This window comes from Thalassophryne amazonica, chromosome 21 (assembly GCF_902500255.1).
Source record: "Thalassophryne amazonica chromosome 21, fThaAma1.1, whole genome shotgun sequence".
NCBI classification, from domain to species: domain Eukaryota; kingdom Metazoa; phylum Chordata; class Actinopteri; order Batrachoidiformes; family Batrachoididae; genus Thalassophryne; species Thalassophryne amazonica.
In genome coordinates this window covers 2,870,391-2,893,486 of record NC_047123.1, presented here as the reverse complement: position 1 = coordinate 2,893,486, position 23,096 = coordinate 2,870,391, and the positions used below count along the sequence as shown (strand labels likewise).

At 40.9% G+C, this 23,096-nt stretch overlaps 1 protein-coding gene across 4 annotated transcripts; it reads right to left on the bottom strand.

The window, feature by feature from the left end:
- Window positions 1–531: 531 nt before the first annotated feature.
- On the bottom strand, window positions 532–21,275 carry ephx1 (epoxide hydrolase 1, microsomal (xenobiotic)). Of its 4 annotated transcripts, none has more exons than XM_034161684.1 (11): window positions 21,119–21,250; window positions 15,788–15,797; window positions 11,653–11,867; window positions 10,486–10,666; window positions 10,177–10,395; window positions 9,879–10,008; window positions 7,659–7,870; window positions 6,255–6,363; window positions 4,109–4,231; window positions 2,584–2,834; window positions 532–2,005 (listed from the first exon to the last, which is right to left on the bottom strand). In XM_034161684.1, exons 3-10 carry the CDS (start codon window positions 11,833–11,835, stop codon window positions 2,627–2,629), a joined length of 1,365 nt encoding a protein of 454 aa, XP_034017575.1. In that variant the 5' UTR covers window positions 11,836–11,867; window positions 15,788–15,797; window positions 21,119–21,250; the 3' UTR covers window positions 532–2,005; window positions 2,584–2,626. The 4 variants fall into 4 exon arrangements, with proteins under 4 accessions (XP_034017575.1, XP_034017578.1, XP_034017574.1 ...); XM_034161687.1 differs by lacking the exon at window positions 532–2,005 and having other exon boundaries at window positions 2,166–2,593; window positions 2,635–2,834; window positions 21,119–21,248; XM_034161683.1 differs by lacking the exons at window positions 532–2,005; window positions 15,788–15,797 and having other exon boundaries at window positions 2,166–2,834; window positions 21,109–21,275.
- Between the last annotated feature and the right edge of the window lie 1,821 nt (window positions 21,276–23,096).

The window sequence follows — 23,096 nt, the reverse complement described above, 5'->3', positions numbered from 1 at the left end:
TAGGGGTGTTTACTGCCCCCTACTGGTTGTATGCAGACTACAACTCTGAGCAGCCCTTACTGGGCCCCCGGTGCAAGAAGGTGGTTCATGTTTTATATGACTGTTTTCTATCATCAGGTTGAAAAAAAAAAAAAAAACTGATTTAAATATGAAGGTCAAGTTTGTAAGATTTTTATTTATTTATTTTTTTATGTGAGTAAAGTTAGTGAAGCAAATATTAAGTGAAAGAAATATTTTATTAAAAATAAAAGTTAGAAAAGATATGTCTGTGAGATTTATACTTTCTCATCTTTAAAAATGTAAAGCAAACAAAAGCAATCTGATTTAAGTAAAATGTATTTAACTGCATCCACACATCTGGTTCTTCTGTTTATCTACTTCAATGACATCAGGATTTCTTAGTATCTTCAGTTTTTTTTCATTGCCTCTTTTGTGCAGCAAATGCATACAAAAGGTAAAATATATATATTTAAGATTTAAAAGGAAGAGACTCAGGAAAGTCTCAGGATCCATTTTATTGCATTTTTTGCTGTGAAATACAGAAAATAAATGGTGTGAAAATTATTCTATTTCTTATAAACACAAGCATTTCTGAAAGACCAGAAGCTCCAAATATAATTTTGTAAATGCAAACTGTATTCACAAAACACCTTTACAATTACAATAATGTGAAAAAAATTACAAGGTGAGTAAATAGTTTAATTTTTTTTGCATAATTTTATATTAACTGCAGTCATGATTATTTAGAAACATATTAATTGTGACGATTAAACACCTCAACTAAAAATTATTAAACATCAAAAAATAGCAAAGTATTTTTAAATAAAATTCTTCATTTAAAGATTGAAGTATTTTTATATGGTCAACTTGTATTGAATATAATGAACAAATCAAAGACACTAAACAGAAGAAAATACTAAAAAATAAAGAAAACTATGGACACTAAATGTCATCAAAATGTTAAGTTCTGCAGAAACTCACATGAAGAGGTTTAATGATCTTGCAAAGCAAAATGTAAAAACTTAAATTCCCCCATTATAAGTTATTTTTACAGGAAGCTGGCAGATTCTGACTGGCTGTAATAAAATTTTGTGCATGATTATAATTTTGGCATAAATCTGATCAGAGGATGAAGGTGATCGTGTGGCTCAAAAAAAAAAAAAAAAAAAAAACAGTTTGAAGAATTTCTGGCACCTTCAACAATAACAGGCGACCTTTGACCTGCTAGCTGCAGCTGCTGAAGTCAAATGTGCACAGCTGAGCAACAAGCAAAATCCGAAACAACGGATTCACCACAGAGAATTTAAGATTCAGATGTTAGAATTTTGATGACAGAGTTCAGATGTTTTGCTGAACGGCTGCTTGATGTCTGATGGAGAACAGAGACGGAGTCTCACTACGGTGAGTGAGTGAGTGAGTGAGTGAGGACGCAAAGCTTCTGTCAGTGTGTAAAGCCTCCTGCATGTCCAGATGTTTGGTTCTGATAAGTCCAGGTGAGAACCACTGAATGTCAGATTTTGGACCATTTTTAAACACATAAAATAAAATCAAGATGGGCCGAACATTCAAGCTGTATGTTGCCACTGGAGGGCGCTATTACTTGTCTGAAAAAGAAAAGGTGAACAATTGCCAGAAGGCACATGTGATACTCGAGCGTATCTGATCTGATCCAGTTTAGTCCGTGAACATTCTTCTCTGTTCCACCATGAAGCTGCAGTTTGTCCAATCACAGCCTCAGACACCTGGACTCCTCCTGGCTGTCTTGGCGTTTTCCCTCACTCGTCTCCTCCTGGCTGTCTTGGCGTTTTCCCTCACTCGTCTCCTCCTGGCTGTCTTGGCGTCTTCCCTCACTCGTCTCCTCCTGGCTGTCTTGGCGTCTTCCCTCACTCGTCTCCTCCTGGCTGTCTTGGCGTCTTCCCTCACTCGTCTCCTCCTGGCGGTCTTGGCGTCTTCCCTCACTCGTCTCCTTCTGGCAGTCTTGGTGTCTTCCCTCACTCGTCACTGCCTGAAGGATTGATGGGGAACATTTTTATGCATGCTGTTTTATTTTTGATAAGTTTTTATTTTGTGGAATTATAGAGATTTAATTTAAAGGAGATGACTGTAGAACCTCTCAGAGGCGAGATTGTCTTAGACTGTCACCACGCTGTCAGGACAGTTTTTGATATGTAAAATCGGTGCCGCGTTCTCAGCTGCTGGATAAGTTGCACAATTTTAATGGTCGACGGTTGTTAGCATTTGGCCAATCAGCATGAACGTAGCAATCAGTGACTGCAATGGCGATGACATCACGATAAACCAATGTTGCTGTTCTCGTGCTTGATAAAGGTGCCGATATAAATTTGGCAGCACCAGGATATTACAAAACCACCCTGGGTCCTGGATGACAACCACCCGGACAAACAACCAGTCCATCCAAAGAAGTCTGAATTATTATGACTTTTTGATCATTATTTTATGTCACTAAATTTGTAACACGACTGATTAAATTCAGTCTGAACTCAAAGAAAAGAGGAAAGAAGCTTCTTTAATTCTCATTATTAATTGCATGTTTCTGCAGCTCGTCATCAGTCTGTAACTTACTGACTTCATTCTTCTGTCATTCAGCCATTCATCAGTTCACCCTCTACTGATGCTTCTTCTCCACAGACTTGCAGAAGTTCTGGATGTCTTGGGCCATCAGCACTGGTTCTTCCATGGCGGCAAAGTGGCCGCCGCTAGCCATTTGCGTGAATGTCAGGAGTTTGCGGTATTTCTGTTTGACCCACAGTTTGGGGGTGTGCATGAGCTCATCGGGGAAGCAGGCAAATCCAGTGGAGACGTACACAGGAATCCTGAAAGACACGATGACATGCTGGTGTCAAACTTAAACCGCTGCTTCTCAGTCATTCAACAAACTGCTCAGACCGCTAACAAAGCTAATGACGGCCTCTAGTCAAACACTGTGTCTAATTAAACCATATCAAAGTTAAATTCAGCTTCAATGAAAATAAATATTCATTTTCTGCCGCTCATCCCACACTTCCCTATCCTCTGCCAAGTCCTCTAATTCTTCTTGGGAAATATCTCTTTATGTCTCTGAAGGACAGTCGCTTTAATATCAAAGTAAAAACAAATGATCACCCCTCAAATCTCAAGAGTACAAATATTAGGTTCTCAGTAACACAAACAATTTCACTCAATAACAATTATTAATGTATAAAAATAAACTGTGCAATCTAAGAACTTTTGCAAAAATGATGCATCATGAACATAATGAAGCTTTATATAATCTGAGTGGGTGGGGTTATTTCTGTTACATATGTCACAGAGGTGTTGAACTGTGACATAAATTCATTTTGAATCAGGAGAATATGTGTAAAAATTGTGGGACTTTGGAGATGTTAAATATCAAACATGAAAAGGAAGATTTAAAAAAATGATTTGGCACAAAATGACCCCTTTAATAATTATCTAATCGGATCCAAAACCATTTTATTTTTAAATGTGCCTATTGAACATTTAAAATCTGGATGAAAAACATCATGAATCAAACATTTTTAGACTCTTTAAACCTGTAAGTGCTCCGAGTGGATGTTAACGATCACTGAAGCCAAACCGGCGTTTCATCGTAAAACGCCAGTTTACGTACAAAACCTCCAAATTTGAGATACATCAATGACAGTTATTGAAGCAAGATACTTTGGTATGACAACTATTTAACAAGTGCTTTACCTACATGTAGCAAAGCAGCAGGGAACGTGAACAAGGCTGTTTTTATTCCTCATGCTGAAGCTGATCCGTGATGTGCTAATAGCGCTTTTTTTCCCCATGGGACTGTTTTAAAAATAAAACATCTTTGTGGTGGTCTGCAAACTGTGCCAAAAGTGTCTTTATTTACAGACCAAGTCAGTGATGTCAAAACAAAAAGGATTGTGTGATTTAGATTTATAAATTTTGAGATGTTACAGATGCTGTAATCAATTTAATCTAAATGAACACATTATTTTGAAAACCATATAATTAAATAAATTTAATAAAGCTAAAAAAATGTCAGTGTGTTTTAGTGTATTTATTGCTTCTTCTTACTGAGAGAAACCAGTGCACTGCACTGACACCTGTCACTCACTTTGTGTGGGGTTGGTTCACGCCGTGGCCAAAGTTTTCTTTGTAGAACCTCATGGAGGAGATGATGCAGCCGGACGTCCAGTAGATCATCACATTCGTCAGCAGGTCGTCCAGGTGGAACTTCCTGTAAGTCATCACGCACACAGACTGAACACATGGCCACCGTGAGGACAATCACACTTGTCCATCAGCTAGAACAAATCCTCCAGACCATCAATGAAATCATGAGTTCTTCTACTTTTTCTTAGTTTTTAACGTCACTTTTGTCTTTTTTCAAATGCTCGTCTACACCGTATGAAGAGTGCAGAGTAACGGCTCCTACTGTTTGCACTTCCTGCTTTATTCTGGACAGTGCACTCCTCCTCCTGTCAGTGCATACTGCAGGACACTTGACGTCTCCTCGTCCACCCTCACTGTCTGTGCTGTGTTCCAAACCACACAGACCTCCCACGTGAAAAACATTATTTGGAACGTCCCCTGAAGTCGGCGCTCAGACGGGGAGGAAAAACTGCTCATCGAGCCCAAGGTCACAGAAAGTCGTTAGTGTGACGTGACTGAAGGGGGCATTGTTTAAATAACCAGCAAACAGCTAATTAAAGGAATTTTACTAAATGAGATTGAAGTTACAAAGTAACTGGACAATGTGACACACGTGGAACACGTGCAGGCTGACGGCAACAAATCAGCACAGTCGCACTGTACCTGTGTGTCTGTGTGGGTTTATGTCTTTGCTTGTTTGTTTTTGCACATTTGTTTTTATATTTATACATGTGTGTGTTTTTTGCAAAATACAGAAGAATGGAATGAATGACTGGAGAAATTGTGCACAGTGCATGATTTGCATTTTGCATCATCACCCTTCGCTTCATAGTGGAGTAGAGCAGAGAAGGATTTTCTTTCACCAAACAGATCAAATCCAGGCATCTCAGATGGACCTCCTGGCAAATTGTAGCTGAACTTTCAGCTCTTCTTTTTAAGAAAATCCTCATCTGTACCACTTCATCATGAAGCTGTATAACTGGAGCAACAAAATGCAAAATTTGTCCAATCGCAGCAACAGAAGGCTGTAACGTCTTATGGGTGTGTTGGTGGCTTTCCTCACTCTTCTCCTTCAGTTTTTGAGAACTGTCTACTCCACACACAGAGTGTCATACTGTTTGTATTTCTTCATAACTGAAGTAAATAAAGTCCAAGACATATTCAGTGGCAGCTTCACCATCAGAGAGCCTCGTCCACAACCACCACAAAAGACTCCAAGCTGTCAGTGAGGTTAAAGGGGGCAACACACGGTGTGAAGAACAGGGGATGGAAACTGGGTCGTTTGTTGTCATTTTGATTTAAAAAGAGCAAACACAGTTGATGGACAATAAATGGCTTCACCTGACTACTAACCATGAGGAGAAAAAAGTTTGGTGTCATCATTTATGTTCTCTGAAAAATTGGCCAAAAAAAAAAAAAAAATCCTGGCAAAGTATGTAAACTTTTCAGCACAATTGTATTTGTGTGTTTGTGTGTGTGATTAGGTTTGTAAGTGTGTTTATACGTGTGTTTTTACAACCCCTGGCAAAAATGATGGAATCACCGGCCTCAGAGGATGTTCATTCAGTTGTTTAATTTGCCATTTGAAATTACTTTAGTTTTGTGTCATGTCTGTGATCTGCTTTTTTTCTACAAAATTAAACAACTGAATGAACATCCTCTGAGGCCGGTGATTCCATCATTTTTGCCAGGGGTTGTAAGAACCTGGAATGCTGTGAGTTCTGGAACAGGAATTCTGAAGTGGCTCCACGGTGTGAGTGCAGAGGGAGGGGCGTGCTCGGGTTCGTGCCGGCTGTTTGAGTTCCACCAAAATGTCCCGTTTCCTGACGTTCTGATTCTTCGAGCCGCTCAGACACTAAAATAAATGAAATGGGAGCTGAGCTGCCCCTTGTTGTCAGATTGGAGCGTTTGTTCTCGTTATGTGCTTTTGATCAGGTGGAATCTCTCGCCATTTGCCTGCCGTGTTTCCTCGCCTATGTTTGGACTTTTACTTTGCTCTGAGGTCAAAGGTCACAGCACTGTATTTATTTCACATCATGTCACGTTCAAACCATCACGTGTCCAAGAAAAGTCTGAAAAGGAACCTGTTTTAATCCTGATCTGCTCACCTGGTGAGTCCTCCGTCATCCAGGTCTCTGAAACTCCGGTTCGTCCACGTGGAGAACTTTTCCAGAATGTATGCAGCAAGACCAACTGGGGAATCGTTGAGTCCTCGTCCTTCAGGGAGACAAAGTCCCTCTTAGAGTTACCAGAGTCACAGAGACACACTGAGCACTGTTTGCACCCTGAGCAGCTTTGTTTGAAGGTTCAAGCATTTTGGGAGAAAACAAGCGAGACCCAACGAAACCAACTAACTAAAACCTGCTGGTTCTGTTTGCTGGCTGCAGTGATCATCAAACGCGCTAATGTTTCGCTCTAATGTTTTGCTCTAATGTTGTTTGTGTGAAGTGCTTTGAGGCAGCTTTGTTGTGATTTGGCGCTATATAAATTAAATTAATGTTTCTGTTGACCTGGTAGAAGGTAGTGTTGTAGTACTCGAGTCTGGTCCTGGTCTCAGCCCCTCTAAAGACTCTGCTCCAAAATCCCAAAGCCAAGACCAAGACTTGGGATTTTGGAGTGGTTGAGAACAAGTCGAGGCCAAGTCTTTGGAGGAGGTGAGACAGAGTCCAGAGTCCAGACACGGGTACTACAACACAATCTGAAGCTGCGGTTCCACTGTGTTCCAGACCCGGTCACGTTCCACAGCGTCACTGTTTGCGAATCAGAACTGAGGCACATCAACTGATGTCCCTCTCGCCCTCCTCAGGCTGGAGGCCTCCAACAGAGTTCTGGGGCTTTGACAGTTCTGCTCTGTACTTTAGCTGGACAGAGCACCTCCGTCTTCTGGATGTTGTTCCTGGAATCTGCTGGACCCATTCTCCCGGTTTCTTGAGTTCAGCCACTTCGTCTCAAACTGAGGCTTGTGTTTCCATGAAGGACCTGAGGTACTCACTCAACAGTCTGGACCTCAGGGCTGTCATCCTGATGTACTCTGGGATCCTGGACAGCAGTGCTGACGCTCAGACGTCCCCACGAGCTGCTAAAACTGTTTCAGGTGATTGGTCCGGTTACAATGATTCATTTATTTTTTTGCCTCTTTCTTTTCAGGTATGTTCAGGTCGTGACAAATATTTTGTTTTTTAATCTGAATCGATCTATACGCTGTGAAAATGTTTCTTCAGGTGTAAAATTATTCATCCTGGCAGTTCTTTGACGTGTCCTCTGATTGAACACTGTGAGCCTGAAGGAGCCCGTTTATGAACCTTGACCTCCGTCACAACATGTGAACTGCTCAAATTCACAGCTGCGCTGAGTTACGATGTTACTTATGTGGTTGAAAAGACGTACAAGCAAAGCCTCAGAAGGTGAGCGTCTGCTTCATTTTTTAACATCACAGACGTCTCTAATGTCATCCAGCGTGGCCTCTGGAGGAGTGACCCCCAGAGGTCACAGAGTGGAGCTGAAGGTTGTACCTGCGGTGTCCGGCTTGGTGGCCTGGATGTGCATGTATCCAGACTCTTTGAGCGGCTCCACCAGCAGCTTGTCGGCACGCGGGTACAGACGCCGGATATCCACAGCGGTGAAGCCAAACAGTCTGGGGAAGAGACGTCCGAGCAGGATGGACACGACGACGAGCAGGGTCGGTTCAGCCGGGGCGAAGTTCAAGTGCAAACCTTTAACCGTCCTGAGGGAAGAATAAAAACATCTGCAGCTGATTTATGGTTTAATACGAAAAGTGACCAGAAATCGAAACAAAGACGAGCGGCTCCACGACTCGTTTACAAAAGAACATTTCTGCTTCTTCCACTGTCTCAAATATGACGACTTTCATCTTTTTGAGATGAAATAGTTTAGACTGATTTTAAACATGTTCAAGAGAAAAAGATAAAAAAAATTAAACACTGCAGATATTCTGCTTGGTGTTGTTTTATTTCAGAAATGTCTTAAATTCAACAAATAATCTGGATTTATAGACTGCTGCTGTTCGTAACACCACGGGAGCCACTAGAGGAGACTGTGTCTGAGGAGAAGTGCTTTTGGTCAGGCTTCTTTCTCTGTGAGGGCAGCACAAGAGTGGAACACAGTACCTGTGGTCATTAGAGAAATGACCACCTTTAACACATTTAAGGTTAATCTGAGGAAGTGGCTCGTTGACCATCAAACATGTCAGCACCAAATCTCTATATTATTTAACCTGCATGTTTTATATATATATATATATAATGTTTACTAAATTGTATAATAATGTGAACACTTATTTTTAGGGTGATTGCTACCACCTGTCCAGGGACTGCAGATGAAAAATAGCCGCTAAGGCTAATTCTGGTGCATTTACAGAAATGTTCATTAATGTACATTGTCTCTGTCAAATAAACTAATAAATAAATAAATAAACATCAGCACCAAAGAGGGTTTTTAAGTTTTGTTTTTGTTTAATATTTTTTTAAGGGCTTTTCGGCAGATTTAAACATGACTGACAATTGAAAGACAAACAGGCATAAAATTGGAACCTCCATCTGGTTTTGGGGGTGTATGTCAATCCAGAACAGAAAAATGAGAGTGACTGAGGCACCTTTGATTGAGATATAATGCAAAATGTACACCAAAAGGACTTTTCAATATTAAATTCAAATGTCCACAAAATCCACAATCCAGATCAGATCCAGATCAAACATTGTCAGGTGATAGTGAGTGTCGGTCTGCACCTCAGTTTCAAATATGAGAGTGATTGAGGCACATTTGATAGAGATACAATGTAAAATATACATTAAAAGGGGTTTTAATGTTAAATGTAAATGGCCACAAAATCTGTAATCTAGATCAGATCTGAATCAAACTTTGTCAGTCGATAAAAGATAACATCCTACATAAGGCTCCCAAATATGAAAGAAATTTGATCTTTGTTGACAGTTATTAATTTTTGAAAATTCGTTCAATGTTAAAAGGATGGGGATTTTTTTCCAATTTTTAAGATTTTTCCTGACTTTGACCTATGACTTTGAAAATTGAATCAGTTCTTGCCTATCAGGATATGACTCTTCAGTCAAAAATTCATAATGATATATGAAAAATTCTGGGTTAGAGGCTGTTCACAAACAAACGGGCAAAAACATAAAAATATAAAGTGAAAATTCAACAAATCTGTCATTTCCCTAATTGCACATTATTTTCAATAAAATTAGTTAAGTGATTATTAAACTTACAGAAATTTAATGACAAAAGTCAATTATTGAGCTAATATATAAAAATATTTTCAGGTTCCAGTTTGTCGAACGTTGAGGATTTGCTCTGGAGCATAACATGAAATCGAGCTTTATGACCCTGGAACGCTGAAGCCGCTGCTTTTGTGTTTCACATTACGTTCATCTGCATCACTTCACTCATTCATTCATTCATCTTCACAAACAGTCTCACACAACATCCATTCTATGAATGCACACATTCAAACTGCTCTATTTAATGTGTGTTTACACTCACTACCAGGTTCAAGTGCTGCATCTGTGGCGCAGCAGCAGAATCCTCAAAGCTGCTCTAGTTTCTTGAGATCTTTAAACGAGCCCCTGATGGAAGAATCTTAATTGTTCCAGCACTGGATATAAAGTCTCTGTGGCCTGAACATCATCATGTTTCTGACTGAATCGATACCTGCAGCTTTAATTTTCAGGTGTTGCAGTAAAGAGCTCGTCTCTTACTGTGGCTCCAGCTGGGCCATGTTGGTGCAGATCAAATAGCCCCAGTCGCCTCCATGAGCGTAAAACTGCTGAAAGCCCAGACGCTTCATCAGTTTGTGGAAGATCCGTGCCGCACAAACTGAGTTAAAACCTGTTCACACACACACACACACACACACACACACACACACACACACACACACACACACACACACACACACACACACACACACACACACACACACACACACACACACAGCTGTGTGACACCAGATCAGATTCCCGCCGTGAGTATTTCATATATTCGCACTGGACCCACCTTTCTTATGTGGTGCTTCGGAGAAGCCGAATCCTGGTATGGAGGGACAAACCACTTCAAAAACAAGGTCATCAGGATCCGATGGTTCTGTCAGTAGCAGGATCATCCTGTAGAACTCGTAGAAGGATCCGGGCCAGCCATGAACCATCAGCAGAGGGACGGCGCGCTTCCACTCCGGGAGCTGGGTGGGCTTCACGTGCACATAATGGACATCAATACCTGGACGGGATTCAGACAGATGGACCTGAAGTGAAGCGACACAGGAGATGGTCTGGAACGTGAACTAAAGGTGCGACCAGCCGCCCTGACCTTCGATGTTGGTTTTGAAGTGTGGATACTGGTTGAGTTTGTCTACTTGTGTCTTCCAGTCAAAGGTGTTCCTCCAGTACGACACCACCTGCTGCAGGTACTGAGCGTTGAAGCCGTAATTGAACTGACTGTCCTCTAGCGAGGGAACGGTGCGCGTGTGGTCCATCCTCTGGTGCAGGTCCTGACACACAAACAGACCGAGAGCGTCCACACGCTCACCTGAAGTCAACAGACTTTGACACGTCTCACATTATTTCTGTCTGCAGAGAAACACAGTTCACATCAAAGATCCTCAAGGTCCCGCAGTCGTATCCGTGCATGTATACCCAGGCCCATAAGTATTTGGACAGTGATGGTTTTTGTAATTTTGCCTCTGAACATCACTGTTATGGACTTTAAGAGAAACCATCCAGATGTTCTTGTGTCGACTTCATTCAAGGGCTTTAAGAACAATATCATTAACTATTTAGGAATTAAGGACATTTTTATTCACAGCCCCTCCATTTTCAGAGCCCATAAGTAATTGGACAAACTAAATTTAAGGACTATTTTTCATACAAATCACCATTTTTACAGCATTTTTCTTTTTTTTTGACAAGGTAGGGGCTGGACACAGGAACATTTTCTTGGAGTTAACTTCCATCATTCATGAAGAAACACAAACAGTGAGGTACTACATTTTAAATCTGATTGGAGTAGGCAGTTCTTCAAAAACTAAGTGACTGTGCAAGAAGGAGACTAGTGAGGGAAGCCACCAAGAAATTGTGCAACTTTTGTCTACTGTTTCAGCAGTCACACAGCTTCATGGTGGAACGGAGAAGGATTTTATTAGAATGGAGATGAAATTTCAGGTACAGTTTACCAGAAGGCACATGGGAGACTTGAGCCTAGATATGATGTTTTCTTGCATGAAAATCCTTTAAAATCAAAAAATTGTTGATGCCCAAATACTTATCAAGCTGTCTGTAAAAACACCTTTGCAATAAGTGAAACAGGAACAGTTGACCCACCTCAGCCAATCAAAAGAATGAAATAATATCTTTAATCTGGTGATATTGTTTTTGGAGCTCTTCACTTCATAATTAATGTTTTGCTTCAGTTATCCTGCAACAGTGTCTTCTGAAAGAGAAGATTATACCATCCTGATAAAGTCAGAGGGAATCTTACCTCAAGCTCTTCATCGCTCGTGGTCACTTTGAAGGAACGGATAGTGGTGTCCTCCTCACCATCAGGGGGCACTCCTGCCCCCCACCAGCCATCCTCTGTCTTCAGAACCTGCTCCTGGTTCTGCCAAACTAGGAAGAAAATCACTCCTGCGATCGTGAGACTGACCAACACCACTACAAACATGGTACCAAGACTCTGTTCAGGGACGGGGAGAACTGAAGGGGAAAGATCAGAAAGGATAAAGAGACCAACAACGCTATGATGTCAGTAAAACAAAGTGTTAAATGACTTAAAAAGCACTTAAGGTTTTCCTACAATGAAGGCGGGTGTGAAATCACCTTCTCACCACTTTCCATCTAAAAGAAAAGTCAATATATTTCTCCGGCTGTTAAGCGCTCTGCTTATTTGCTGCTGTGCACAGTAAAAGCTCAATGTGTAAAGCTACCGCACAGTTCTTTATCTAGATGATTGAAAATGTAAAAGAATTTTAAAGGCAGAAGAATCTTTCCAGTTAACATGAGGTAAATCTTCTGTCATGTGAACCGTAAAACCTCTCGCAGGCTCTTGAACTCAGTACAGCTGATTGTCAAACAGTGTAATTAAACACTTGCGTTAGACGCTTTCTGTCAATGAGGAAAGTTTATTGACCTTAACGATGTGGACGATGCTGTGATCTTTGCGGAATCGATGGAAGTCTAATTTCAGCACTGGAGAAGCAGAGAGGAATCAGATTATCTGGGTTTGTGACGGTCCTGGATCCAGACTAAGATCTAGACTAAGATTCAGACTTTCAGTGACTTCATGGACTCGTCCATCAGACGTGTCTTTGTATGTGGTCAAAGTGTTGTAGACATTCACTCATCTCAGCAGGAACATTCATGTCTCTGAGTCCTCGGCCTTTGAGATCCAGAGACACTTGGGAAGATCTAATGGGGTCAAAGGTCAGAGGTGTTTGGTGATGCTGATGCAAGAGAATGAAGGTCCTGTCTTCCTGGACTCTAACCAGTGACCTAAGGTGAGGACTGGATGTCTCTGTGGATGATCTTTGAGTCCCACTGGAATGACTTTGTGTCAAACAGGCGGAGGAGGATCATTGACACTGTCAGACACCACATTTAGTCCATGTGGTGTGTTTCGCTGCGCATGATCCAGCACACAGGTGTCTCATTGTTCAGGACCCCAGTAGCTCGAGGAGGTCAAGAACACGCCCACATTTCATCTGGCTGCAGCAGAGAGATGGTTATGTTGGAGAGGAGAGGATGGACTGTTTGTCTGCCTGAGTGGTTGCCATCCAGAACCCCAAGACGGTTCTGTTTAGCCAAACTCCAATATGAATATGAATATCAATATGAAGATCTGTGAGGTTCGACATGTGTGGGACTGAACCAGAAGCTGCTTGAGACGTTCTTCATAAGCTTCTAAGACCTCTACTGTTGGCCCCGCCTCCTTTTTAGACTTCTACCTCACCAGCTTATTTCTGTTCCTCTCAGAGAAAGTGATGAATGTGCAGATTTTAGTAGAAAAAAGCCATCGTTTGTTCTCGCTGACATTCCGTGAACGCCGTCAACACGTGCACGGCTGTGTACTGTTAAAAAAAAAAAAAAAAGAGACTTACAGTTTATTATAAACTGGAACTCTGTGGTTGCATCAAATCTTACATAATGGAAACTGATTAGTGGCACATTAATAAACAGAACATTCATCTAAATGTTGGATCTCGATAAAAGAAAATAATAATAAACATGAAGCTGTAATATAAAAATGTTCTGATCAGGATCCAGACTGGATTCAACTTTTTTTTTTTTTATTGTTCTTGAGCATGATATATTGTAAGGCAAAGCCATACAATAATTACGTAAAAACCCCAACGGTCAAAACGACCCCCTGTGAGCAAGCACTTGGCGACAACCCCAACGGTCAAAACGACCCCCTGTGAGCAAGCACTTGGCGACAGTGGGAAGGAAAAACTCCCTTTTAACAGGAAGAAACCTCCAGCAGAACCAGGCTCAGGGAGGGGCAGTCTTCTGCTGGGACTGGTTGGGGCTGAGGGAGAGAACCAGGAAAAAGACATGCTGTGGAGGGGAGCAGAGATCAATCACTAATGATTAAATGCAGAGTGGTGCATACAGAGCAAAAAGAGAAAGAAAGACTCAGTGCATCATGGGAACCCCCCAGCAGTCTAAGTCTATAGCAGCATAACTAAGGGATGGTTCAGGGTCACCTGATCCAGCCCTAACTATAAGCTTTAGCAAAAAGGAAAGTTTTAAGCCTAATCTTAAAAGTAGAGAGGGTGTCTGTCTCCCTGATCTGAATTGGGAGCTGGTTCCACAGGAGAGGAGCCTGAAAGCTGAAGGCTCTGCCTCCCATTCTACTCTTACAAACCCTAGGAACTACAAGTAAGCCTGCAGTCTGAGAGCGAAGCGCTCTATTGGGGTGATATGGTACTACGAGGTCCCTAAGATAAGATGGGACCTGATTATTCAAAACCTTATAAGTAAGAAGAAGAATTTTAAATTCTATTCTAGAATTAACAGGAAGCCAATGAAGAGAGGCCAATATGGGTGAGATATGCTCTCTCCTTCTAGTCCCCGTCAGTACTCTAGCTGCAGCATTTTGAATTAACTGAAGGCTTTTCAGGGAACTTTTAGGACAACCTGATAATAATGAATTACAATAGTCCAGCCTAGAGGAAATAAATGCATGAATTAGTTTTTCAGCATCACTCTGAGACAAGACCTTTCTAATTTTAGAGATATTGCGCAAATGCAAAAAAGCAGTCCTACATATTTGTTTAATATGCGCATTGAATGACATATCCTGATCAAAAATGACTCCAAGATTTCTCACAGTATTACTAGAGGTCAGGGTAATGCCATCCAGAGTAAGGATCTGGTTAGACACCATGTTTCTAAGATTTGTGGGGCCAAGTACAATAACTTCAGTTTTATCTGAGTTTAAAAGCAGGAAATTAGAGGTCATCCATGTCTTTATGTCTGTAAGACAATCCTGCAGTTTAACTAATTGGTGTGTGTCCTCTGGCTTCATGGATAGATAAAGCTGGGTATCATCTGCGTAACAATGAAAATTTAAGCAATACCGTCTAATAATACTGCCTAAGGGAAGCATGTATAAAGTGAATAAAATTGGTCCTAGCACAGACCCTTGTGGAACTCCATAATTAACCTTAGTCTGTGAAGAAGATTCCCCATTTACATGAACAAATTGTAATCTATTAGACCAGTGCAGTGCCTTTAATACCTATGGCATGCTCTAATCTCTGTAATAAAATTTTATGGTCAACAGTATCAAAAGCAGCACTGAGGTCTAACAGAACAAGCACAGAGATGAGTCCACTGTCTGAGGCCATAAGAAGATCATTTGTAACCTTCACTAATGCTGTTTCTGTACTATGATGAATTCTAAAACCTGACTGAAACTCTTCAAATAGACCATTCCTCTGCAGATGCTCAGTTAGCTGTTTTACAACTACCCTTTCAAGAATTTTGGAGAGAAAAGGAAGGTTGGAGATTGGCCTATAATTAGCTAAGATAGCTGGGTCAAGTGATGGCTTTTAAGTAATGGTTTAATTACTGCCACCTTAAAAGCCTGTGGTACATAGCCAACTAATAAAGATAGATTGATCATATTTAAGATCGAAGCATTAAATAATGGTAGGGCTTCCTTGAGCAGCCTGGTAGGAATGGGGTCTAATAGACATGTTGATGGTTTGGAGGAAGTAACTAATGAAAATAACTCAGACAGAACAATCAGAGAGAAAGAGTCTAACCAAATACCGACATCACTGAAAGCAGCCAAAGAGAACAATATGTCTTTGGGATGGTTATGAGTCATTTTTTGTCTAATAGTTAAAATTTTATTAGCAAAGAAAGTCATGAAGTCATTACTAGTTAAAGTTAAAGGAATACTCGGCTCAATAGAGCTCTGACTCTGTCAGCCTGGCTACAGTGCTGAAAAGAAACCTGGGGTTGTTCTTATTTTCTTCAATTAGTGATGAGTAGTAAGATGTCCTAGCTTTACGGAGGGCTTTTTTATAGAGCAACAGACTCTTTTTCCAGGCTAAGTGAAGATCTTCTAAATTAGTGAGACGCCATTTCCTCTCCAACTTACGGGTTATCTGCTTTAAGCTACGAGTTTGTGAGTTATACCACGGAGTCAGGCACTTCTGATTTAAGGCTCTCTTTTTCAGAGGAGCTACAGCATCCAAAGTTGTCCTCAATGAGGATATAAAACTACTGATGAGATAATCTATCTCACTTACAGAGTTTAGGTAGCTACTCTGCACTGTGTTGGTATATGGCATTAGAGAACATAAAGAAGGAATCATATCCTTAAACCTAGTTACAGTGCTTTCTGAAAGACTTCTAGTGTAATGAAACTTATTCCCCACTGCTGGGTAGTCCATCAGAGTAAATGTAAATGTTTTTAAGAAATGATCAGACAGTAGGGGGTTTTCAGGGAATACTGTTAAGTCTTCAATTTCCATACCATAAGTCAGAACAAGATCTAAGATATGATTAAAGTGGTGGGTGGACTCATTTACATTTTGAGCAAAGGTAAAGGTCAGTTTGTTTGTACAGGGGTCAAAAGTTGCTCCAATTTTGATTAAAAAAGTGATGCAATTTATTGGTTGGGTTAATAAAGTTTTAAAAATGAATAGTTTGTACCATGTGTCATGCTCAGTTATCATGTTACGGGGCAACACGGGTCAGAGAATCCAATGGACGGTGACCTTCTTTGACCTTTACTCTGGAGACCAAACATTCAACACGGTCAAAACTGTTCCATTTATAAATCCTATCAGTTTTAGTTATTAGCTGTAGTTAGCAATCAGTGTGTGGTGGTGCTGCATGTCACTGCATCCACCACACAACAGCCTGTGGTCCTGGATAGCAACCACCCAGGCAGACAACTGGTTCACCTCCACCTTTCTAGAGTAACCATCCATGAGCCTCAGCCAGGTGGAATGTGGGCATGTCCTTGACCTTCTCCAGTCTCTGGGATCCTCGACACTGAGGCATCTGCGTGCTGGATTCACGTCCAGAGAAACACACCACATGGACAAAATACGGTATCTCACAATGTTTGTGATCCTCTTCATCTGAGTCTCACTGAAAACCCAGTGAAAGACACCTAATACCAAAGACCAGTCCAGCTGTCTCAGCAGTGGCCTTCATGTCTGTGGACCCTCGGCCTCTAGGATCCAGAGACAGAGATCTTATTGAGTCATGAGGTCAAAGGTCAGGTCCTGTTTGGTGGAGCTGATGTTGTCTTCTGTTCTCTCCAGGGAGTTCTTTTGAGAAATGTGTTGTTTTGTCCATCATGTTGTTGCAATTTAACAGTAAAATTAAAAAGCACATTTTTGTTTACCATGTGTGAAAAGAAACCTGAATTTTTGTCAAATCTAGTATCCTGCAAAAATCTTAAGGACTGAGTACTTTTTTAGGTGCTGGAAATTAATGTGGTTAATTACTGTTTTTGTAGAATTTGTCGTGATGGGAAGGTTCGCCCAAAGAGGTGTGTGTGTGTATGTGGGTGATTCTTTAACTACAGGCACTATTGGCCTTGTAAATGTAATTTCCACCACACCATTGCCTTACAATATAAAGTGCCTTGGGACAACTGTTTGTTGTGATTTGGCGCTATATACATGTGCTCTGATGTCACTGTTTATCTCCATAGAAACTACCCAAACAATCTTTCATACAAACTGTTTAAAAGGGACATTACAGTGTTGTGGTGGAAATTACGGCAATGGTGTGGGACAACTACATTTTGTTAAAAAAAAAAAAATCACAACAGTTGTATGACATTGAATACCCAAATTATGTTTTGATTATTTTACTGATATTTTATTCAGGGATATTTTAAAACATTAGAAAAAATGTTTCTTTACCATTGAAGATCAAAAGTCTGGGACAAGCACAAAACGGCAATATTTGCATATAATGATGCTGAAAAAAGGTGAAAAAGTCATCATAGACTACTAGAACAAATTTCTTAAAACACTTTCATTGTAAAGATAACTATAAAAGTGTGAAATTTCCCCTTTTTTCTGTTTTTCATACAATATGATCAAAGGACATAAGTGCCTGTAGTCTAAGAATCACCCATGTATGTATGTATATATATATATATATATATATATACACACTCAAAAATATAAACGCAACACTTTTGGTTTTGCTCCCATTTTGTATGAGATGAACTCAAAGATCTAAAACTTTTTCCACATACACAATATCACCATTTCCCTCAAATATTGTTCACAAACCAGTCTAAATCTGTGACAGTGAGCACTTCTCCTTTGCTGAGATAATCCATCCCACCTCACAGGTGTGCCATATCAAGATGCTGATTAGACACCATGATTAGTGCACAGGTGTGCCTTAGACTGCCCACAATAAAAGGCCACTCTGAAAGGTGCAGTTTTGTTTTATTGGGGGGGGATACCAGTCAGTATCTGGTGTGACCACCATTTGCCTCATGCAGTGCAACACATCTCCTTCGCATAGAGTTGATCAGGTTGTCAATTGTGGCCTGTGGAATGTTGGTCCACTCCTCTTCAATGGCTGTGCGAAGTTGCTGGATATTGGCATGAACTGGTACACGCTGTCGTATACGCCGGTCCAGAGCATCCCAAACATGCTCAATGGGTGACATGTCCGGTGAGTATGCCGGCCATGCAAGAACTGGGACATCTTCAGCTTCCAAGAATTGTGTACAGATCCTTGAAACATGGAGCCGTGCATTATCCTGCTGCAACATGAGGTGATGTTCTTGGATGTATGGCACAACAATGGGCCTCAGGATCTCGTCACGGTATCTCTGTGCATTCAAAATGCCATCAATAAAATGCACCTGTGTTCTTCGTCCATAACAGACGCCTGCCCATACCATAACCCCACCGCCACCATGGGCCACTCGATCCACAACATTGACATCAGAAAACCGCTCACCCACACGACGCCACACATGCTGTCTACCATCTGCCATCATTTGTTGTGATTTGGCGCTATATAAAAAAAAATTGATTGATTGATTGATCTGCCCTGGACAGTGTGAAACGGGATTCATCCGTTGCGAGAACACCTCTCCAACGTGCCAAACGCCAGCGAATGTGAGCATTTGCCCACTCAAGTCGGTTACGACGACGAACTGGAGTCAGGTCGAGACCCCGATGAGGACGACGAGCATGCAGATGAGCTTCCCTGAGACGGTTTCTGACAGTTTGTGCAGAAATTCTTTGGTTATGCAAACCGATTGTTTCAGCAGCTGTCCGAGTGGCTGGTCTCAGACGATCTTGGAGGTGAACATGCTGGATGTGGAGGTCCTGGGCTGGTGTGGTTACACGTGGTCTGCGGTTGTGAGGCTGGTTGGATGTACTGCCAAATTCTCTGAAACGCCTTTGGAGACGGCTTATGGTAGAGAAATGAACATTCAATACACGAGCAACAGCTCTGGTTGACATTCCTGCTGTCAGCATGCCAATTGCACGCTCCCTCAAATCTTGATACATCTGTGGCATTGTGCTGTGTGATAAAACTGCACCTTTCAGAGTGGCCTTTTATTGTGGGCAGTCTAAGGCACACCTGTGCACTAATCATGGTGTCTAATCAGCATCTTGATATGGCACACCTGTGAGGTGGGATGGATTATCTCAGCAAAGGAGAAGTGCTCACTATCACAGATTTAGACTGGTTTGTGAACAATATTTGAGGGAAATGGTGATATTGTGTATGTGGAAAAAGTTTTAGATCTTTGAGTTCATCTCATACAAAATGGGAGCAAAACCAAAAGTGTTGCGTTTATACAACTCCTGGCAAAAATGATGGAATCACCGGCCTCGGAGGATGTTCATTCAGTTGTTTAATTTTGTAGAAAAAAAGCAGATCACAGACATGACACAAAACTAAAGTCATTTCAAATGGCAAGTTTCTGGCTTTAAGAAACACTATAAGAAATCAAGAAAAAAAATTGTGGCAGTCAGTAACGGTTACTTTTTTAGACCAAGCAGAGGGAAAAAAATATGGACTCACTCAATTCTGAGGAATAAATTATGGAATCACCCTGTAAATTTTCATCCCCAAAACTAACACCTGCATCAAATCAGATCTGCTTGTTAGTCTGCATCTAAAAAGGAGTGATCACACCTTGGAGAGCTGTTGCACCAAGTGGACTGACATGAATCATGGCTCCAACATGAGAGATGTCAATTGAAACAAAGGAGAGGATTATCAAACTCTTAAAAGAGAGTAAATCATCACGCAATGTTGCAAAAGATGTTGGTTGTTCACAGTCAGCTGTGTCTAAACTCTGGACCAAATACAAACAACATGGGAAGGTTGTTAAAGGCAAACATACTGGTAGACCAAGGAAGACATCAAATCGTCAAGACAGAAAACTTAAAGCATTATGTCTCAAAAATCGAAAAATGTACAACAAAACAAATGAGGAACGAATGGGAAGAAACTGGAGTCAACGTCTGTGACTGAACTGTAAGAAACCACCTAAAGGAAATGGGATTTACATACAGAAAAGCTAAACGAAAGCCATCATTAACACCTAAACAGAAAAAAACAAGGTTACAATGGGCTAAGGAAAAGCAATCGTGGACTGTGGATGACTGGATGAAAGTCATATTCAGTGATGAATCTCGAATCTGCATTGGACAAGGTGATGATGCTGGAACTTTTGTTTGGTGCCGTTCCAGTGAGATTTATAATGATGACTGCCTGAAGAGAACATGTAAATTTCCACAGTCATTGATGATATGGGGCTGCATGTCAGGTAAAGGCACTGGGGAGATGGCTGTCATTACATCATCAATAAATGCACAAGTTTATGTTGATATTTTGGACAACAGCTGGCAACAGCAATCAGAGAAAGTTGGAGCCAGATTGATGAAGAGTACTGTTTGTCACTCATTAAGTCCATGCCTCAGAGACTGCAAGCTGTTATAAAAGCCAGAGGTGGTGCAACAAAATACTAGTGATGTGTTGGAGCGTTCTTTTGTTTTTCATGATTCCATAATTTTTTCCTCAGAATTGAGTGAGTCCATATTTTCTTCCCTCTGCTTTGTCTAAAAAAGTAACCGTTATTGTCTACAATTTTTTTTCCTGATTTCTTAGTGTTTCTTAAAGCCAGAAAGTTGTCATTTGAAATGACTTTAGTTTTGTGTCATGTCTGTGATCTGTTTTTTTTCTACAAAATTAAACAACTAAATGAACATCCTCAGAGGCCGGTGATTCCATCTGCGCCCCCTGTAGGAGGCTCGCGGCATTGCACCGTAAATGTACTAAAAACATCGGATATTTGTTCTGTCCGGTAACGCGTAAGTTCACTAACCTGCATGGTTCTGTTCTGTTTTCTGCACGTTTGTCCAACAAATAAATTGCGAACTGTTGGATAAATTCAGTAAGTCCAGAGTCCGCTTACCTGGTCCAACACCACGGACCGAACGGAACCTGCCTCTCTGGGTTCGTTCGACGTTTAAAGCGCTTTTCTCCGCGCTTCCTCTTCCAAGGTGAGCAAAAACTTGCTTTTAGTAAAGGTTTTTTAGCTTTGGTGCAACGAACAGTCCAAAGGTTTTCTGGGGCACGCTAGAGGAAATACCAGAGGTGCATGATGGGATATGTAGTATTAGTGGCTGAGCGGCTGCCGAGAACCACAACCTTTGAAACTTCTCTTAAAAAAAAACAAACAAAAAGAACTTCTCTCGCTTAGCAAAGACGTTATGAGAACTCGTTCTCATTTATAACCTCTCTCTCTCTATATATATATGTGTGTGTGTGTGTGTAAATGAAACGAGTCAGACTCTAAGATGATATAAAACCACTTTTCAGCTTTATATTTTTAAAATCCAGATAACATTATTATTCATTAATACTTCTCTGTTATGTCAATAAATCATGTTTTAGTGTGAATGTGTATCATGATGTGGTGGATTAACACATGGGCTTGTCTGGGAAGATGTCTGAGGACCTCACTGTGGACTCCACCTTCCACATTTTTCAGTTCTTCCTTCAGATCCCGGTTCTTTTCAATCTTCTCCTGGTCTTTCTGATGTTGCTCTCACAGCTCCCACAACTGCCCTTTAACCACCGCTATGACTGTCGGTCTGGAACTTGAAGATCCACAGCACCTTAGCTCTGTTCTCACCCACCCTGGGCGGTGTCCCCCCATGTGGACCAGTACATCCAGGCCATATTTGGCACAGGGGTGATTCTTAGACTACGGGCACTTATGTCCTTTGATCATATTGTATGAAAAACAGAAAAACGGGGAAATTTCACACTTTTATAGTTATCTTTACAATGAAAGTGTTTTAAGAAATTTGTTCTAGTAGTCTGACTTTGCCTTTTTTCAGCATCATTATATGCAAATATTGCTGTTTTGTGCTTGTCCCACACCCAGACTTTTGATCTTCAATGATAAAAATGAATGGTAAAACATTTTTTCTAATGTTTTAAAATATCAGTAAAATAATCAAAACATAATTGGGGTATTCAATGTCATACAACTGTTGTGATTTTTTTTAAACAAAATGTAGTTGTCCCACACTATTGCCATAACTTCCACCACAACACTGTAATGTCCCTTTAAATAGTTTGTATGAAAGACTGTTTGGGTAGTTTCTATGGAGATAAACAGTGACATCAGAGCACATGTATATAGCACCAAATCACAACAAAGTTACCCCAAGGCGCTTTATATTGTAAGGCAATGGTGTGGTGGAAATTACATTTACAAGGCCAATAGTGCCCGTAGTTAAAGAATCACCCACAGATGTTTCTGTACACTGTTCCAGTTGATTGCACCCTCCACTATCTGCTGGACTGTCTCTGGGGTTATGTCATGTAGGTTGGACCTTTGCTCTTGATATGGTTGACTCCTGGCTCTGTGGATGTGGTCCTCAGGGTCTGTTTTGTGCTGCCATGATCAGAGCCTCTGTGTTGTCCTTCTGCTCACCGTTTGTAGGATTTCGTGGTTTGGGCTTCCATGACATCTTTTCCTCACCACCCTGTCCTCTGCTGTCTGAAGTCCTCAACTAGCAGTTTGTCCCCTGGGGTCCAGCTTCTTGAGATACTCCTGGAGCCTCCTTTTTTCATCCGTGATAGTGGCTTTGAATAGTCATACTTAAATTATCTGAAGCCTGTGTAAAAGCTTCAAAAGAGTCACAGACACATCAATAGAGGTAACAACCAAGATGTCAAAAAATAAAAAGTGTTTCATGGGACACACACACACACAAAACTAAATATCCCTGTCAACCCACCTCAGCTCTACCACAATGCAATTTCAAAGTAGTGTTTTAATTAACTTCATACATTTTAAGCTGCACTAGTTTAATCTAAAAGGTCAATAAAAGCACCAGGTTGAGTTGTGAGTAGGTGGCAGACTTTAAAGTAAAGGAATTTTAAATT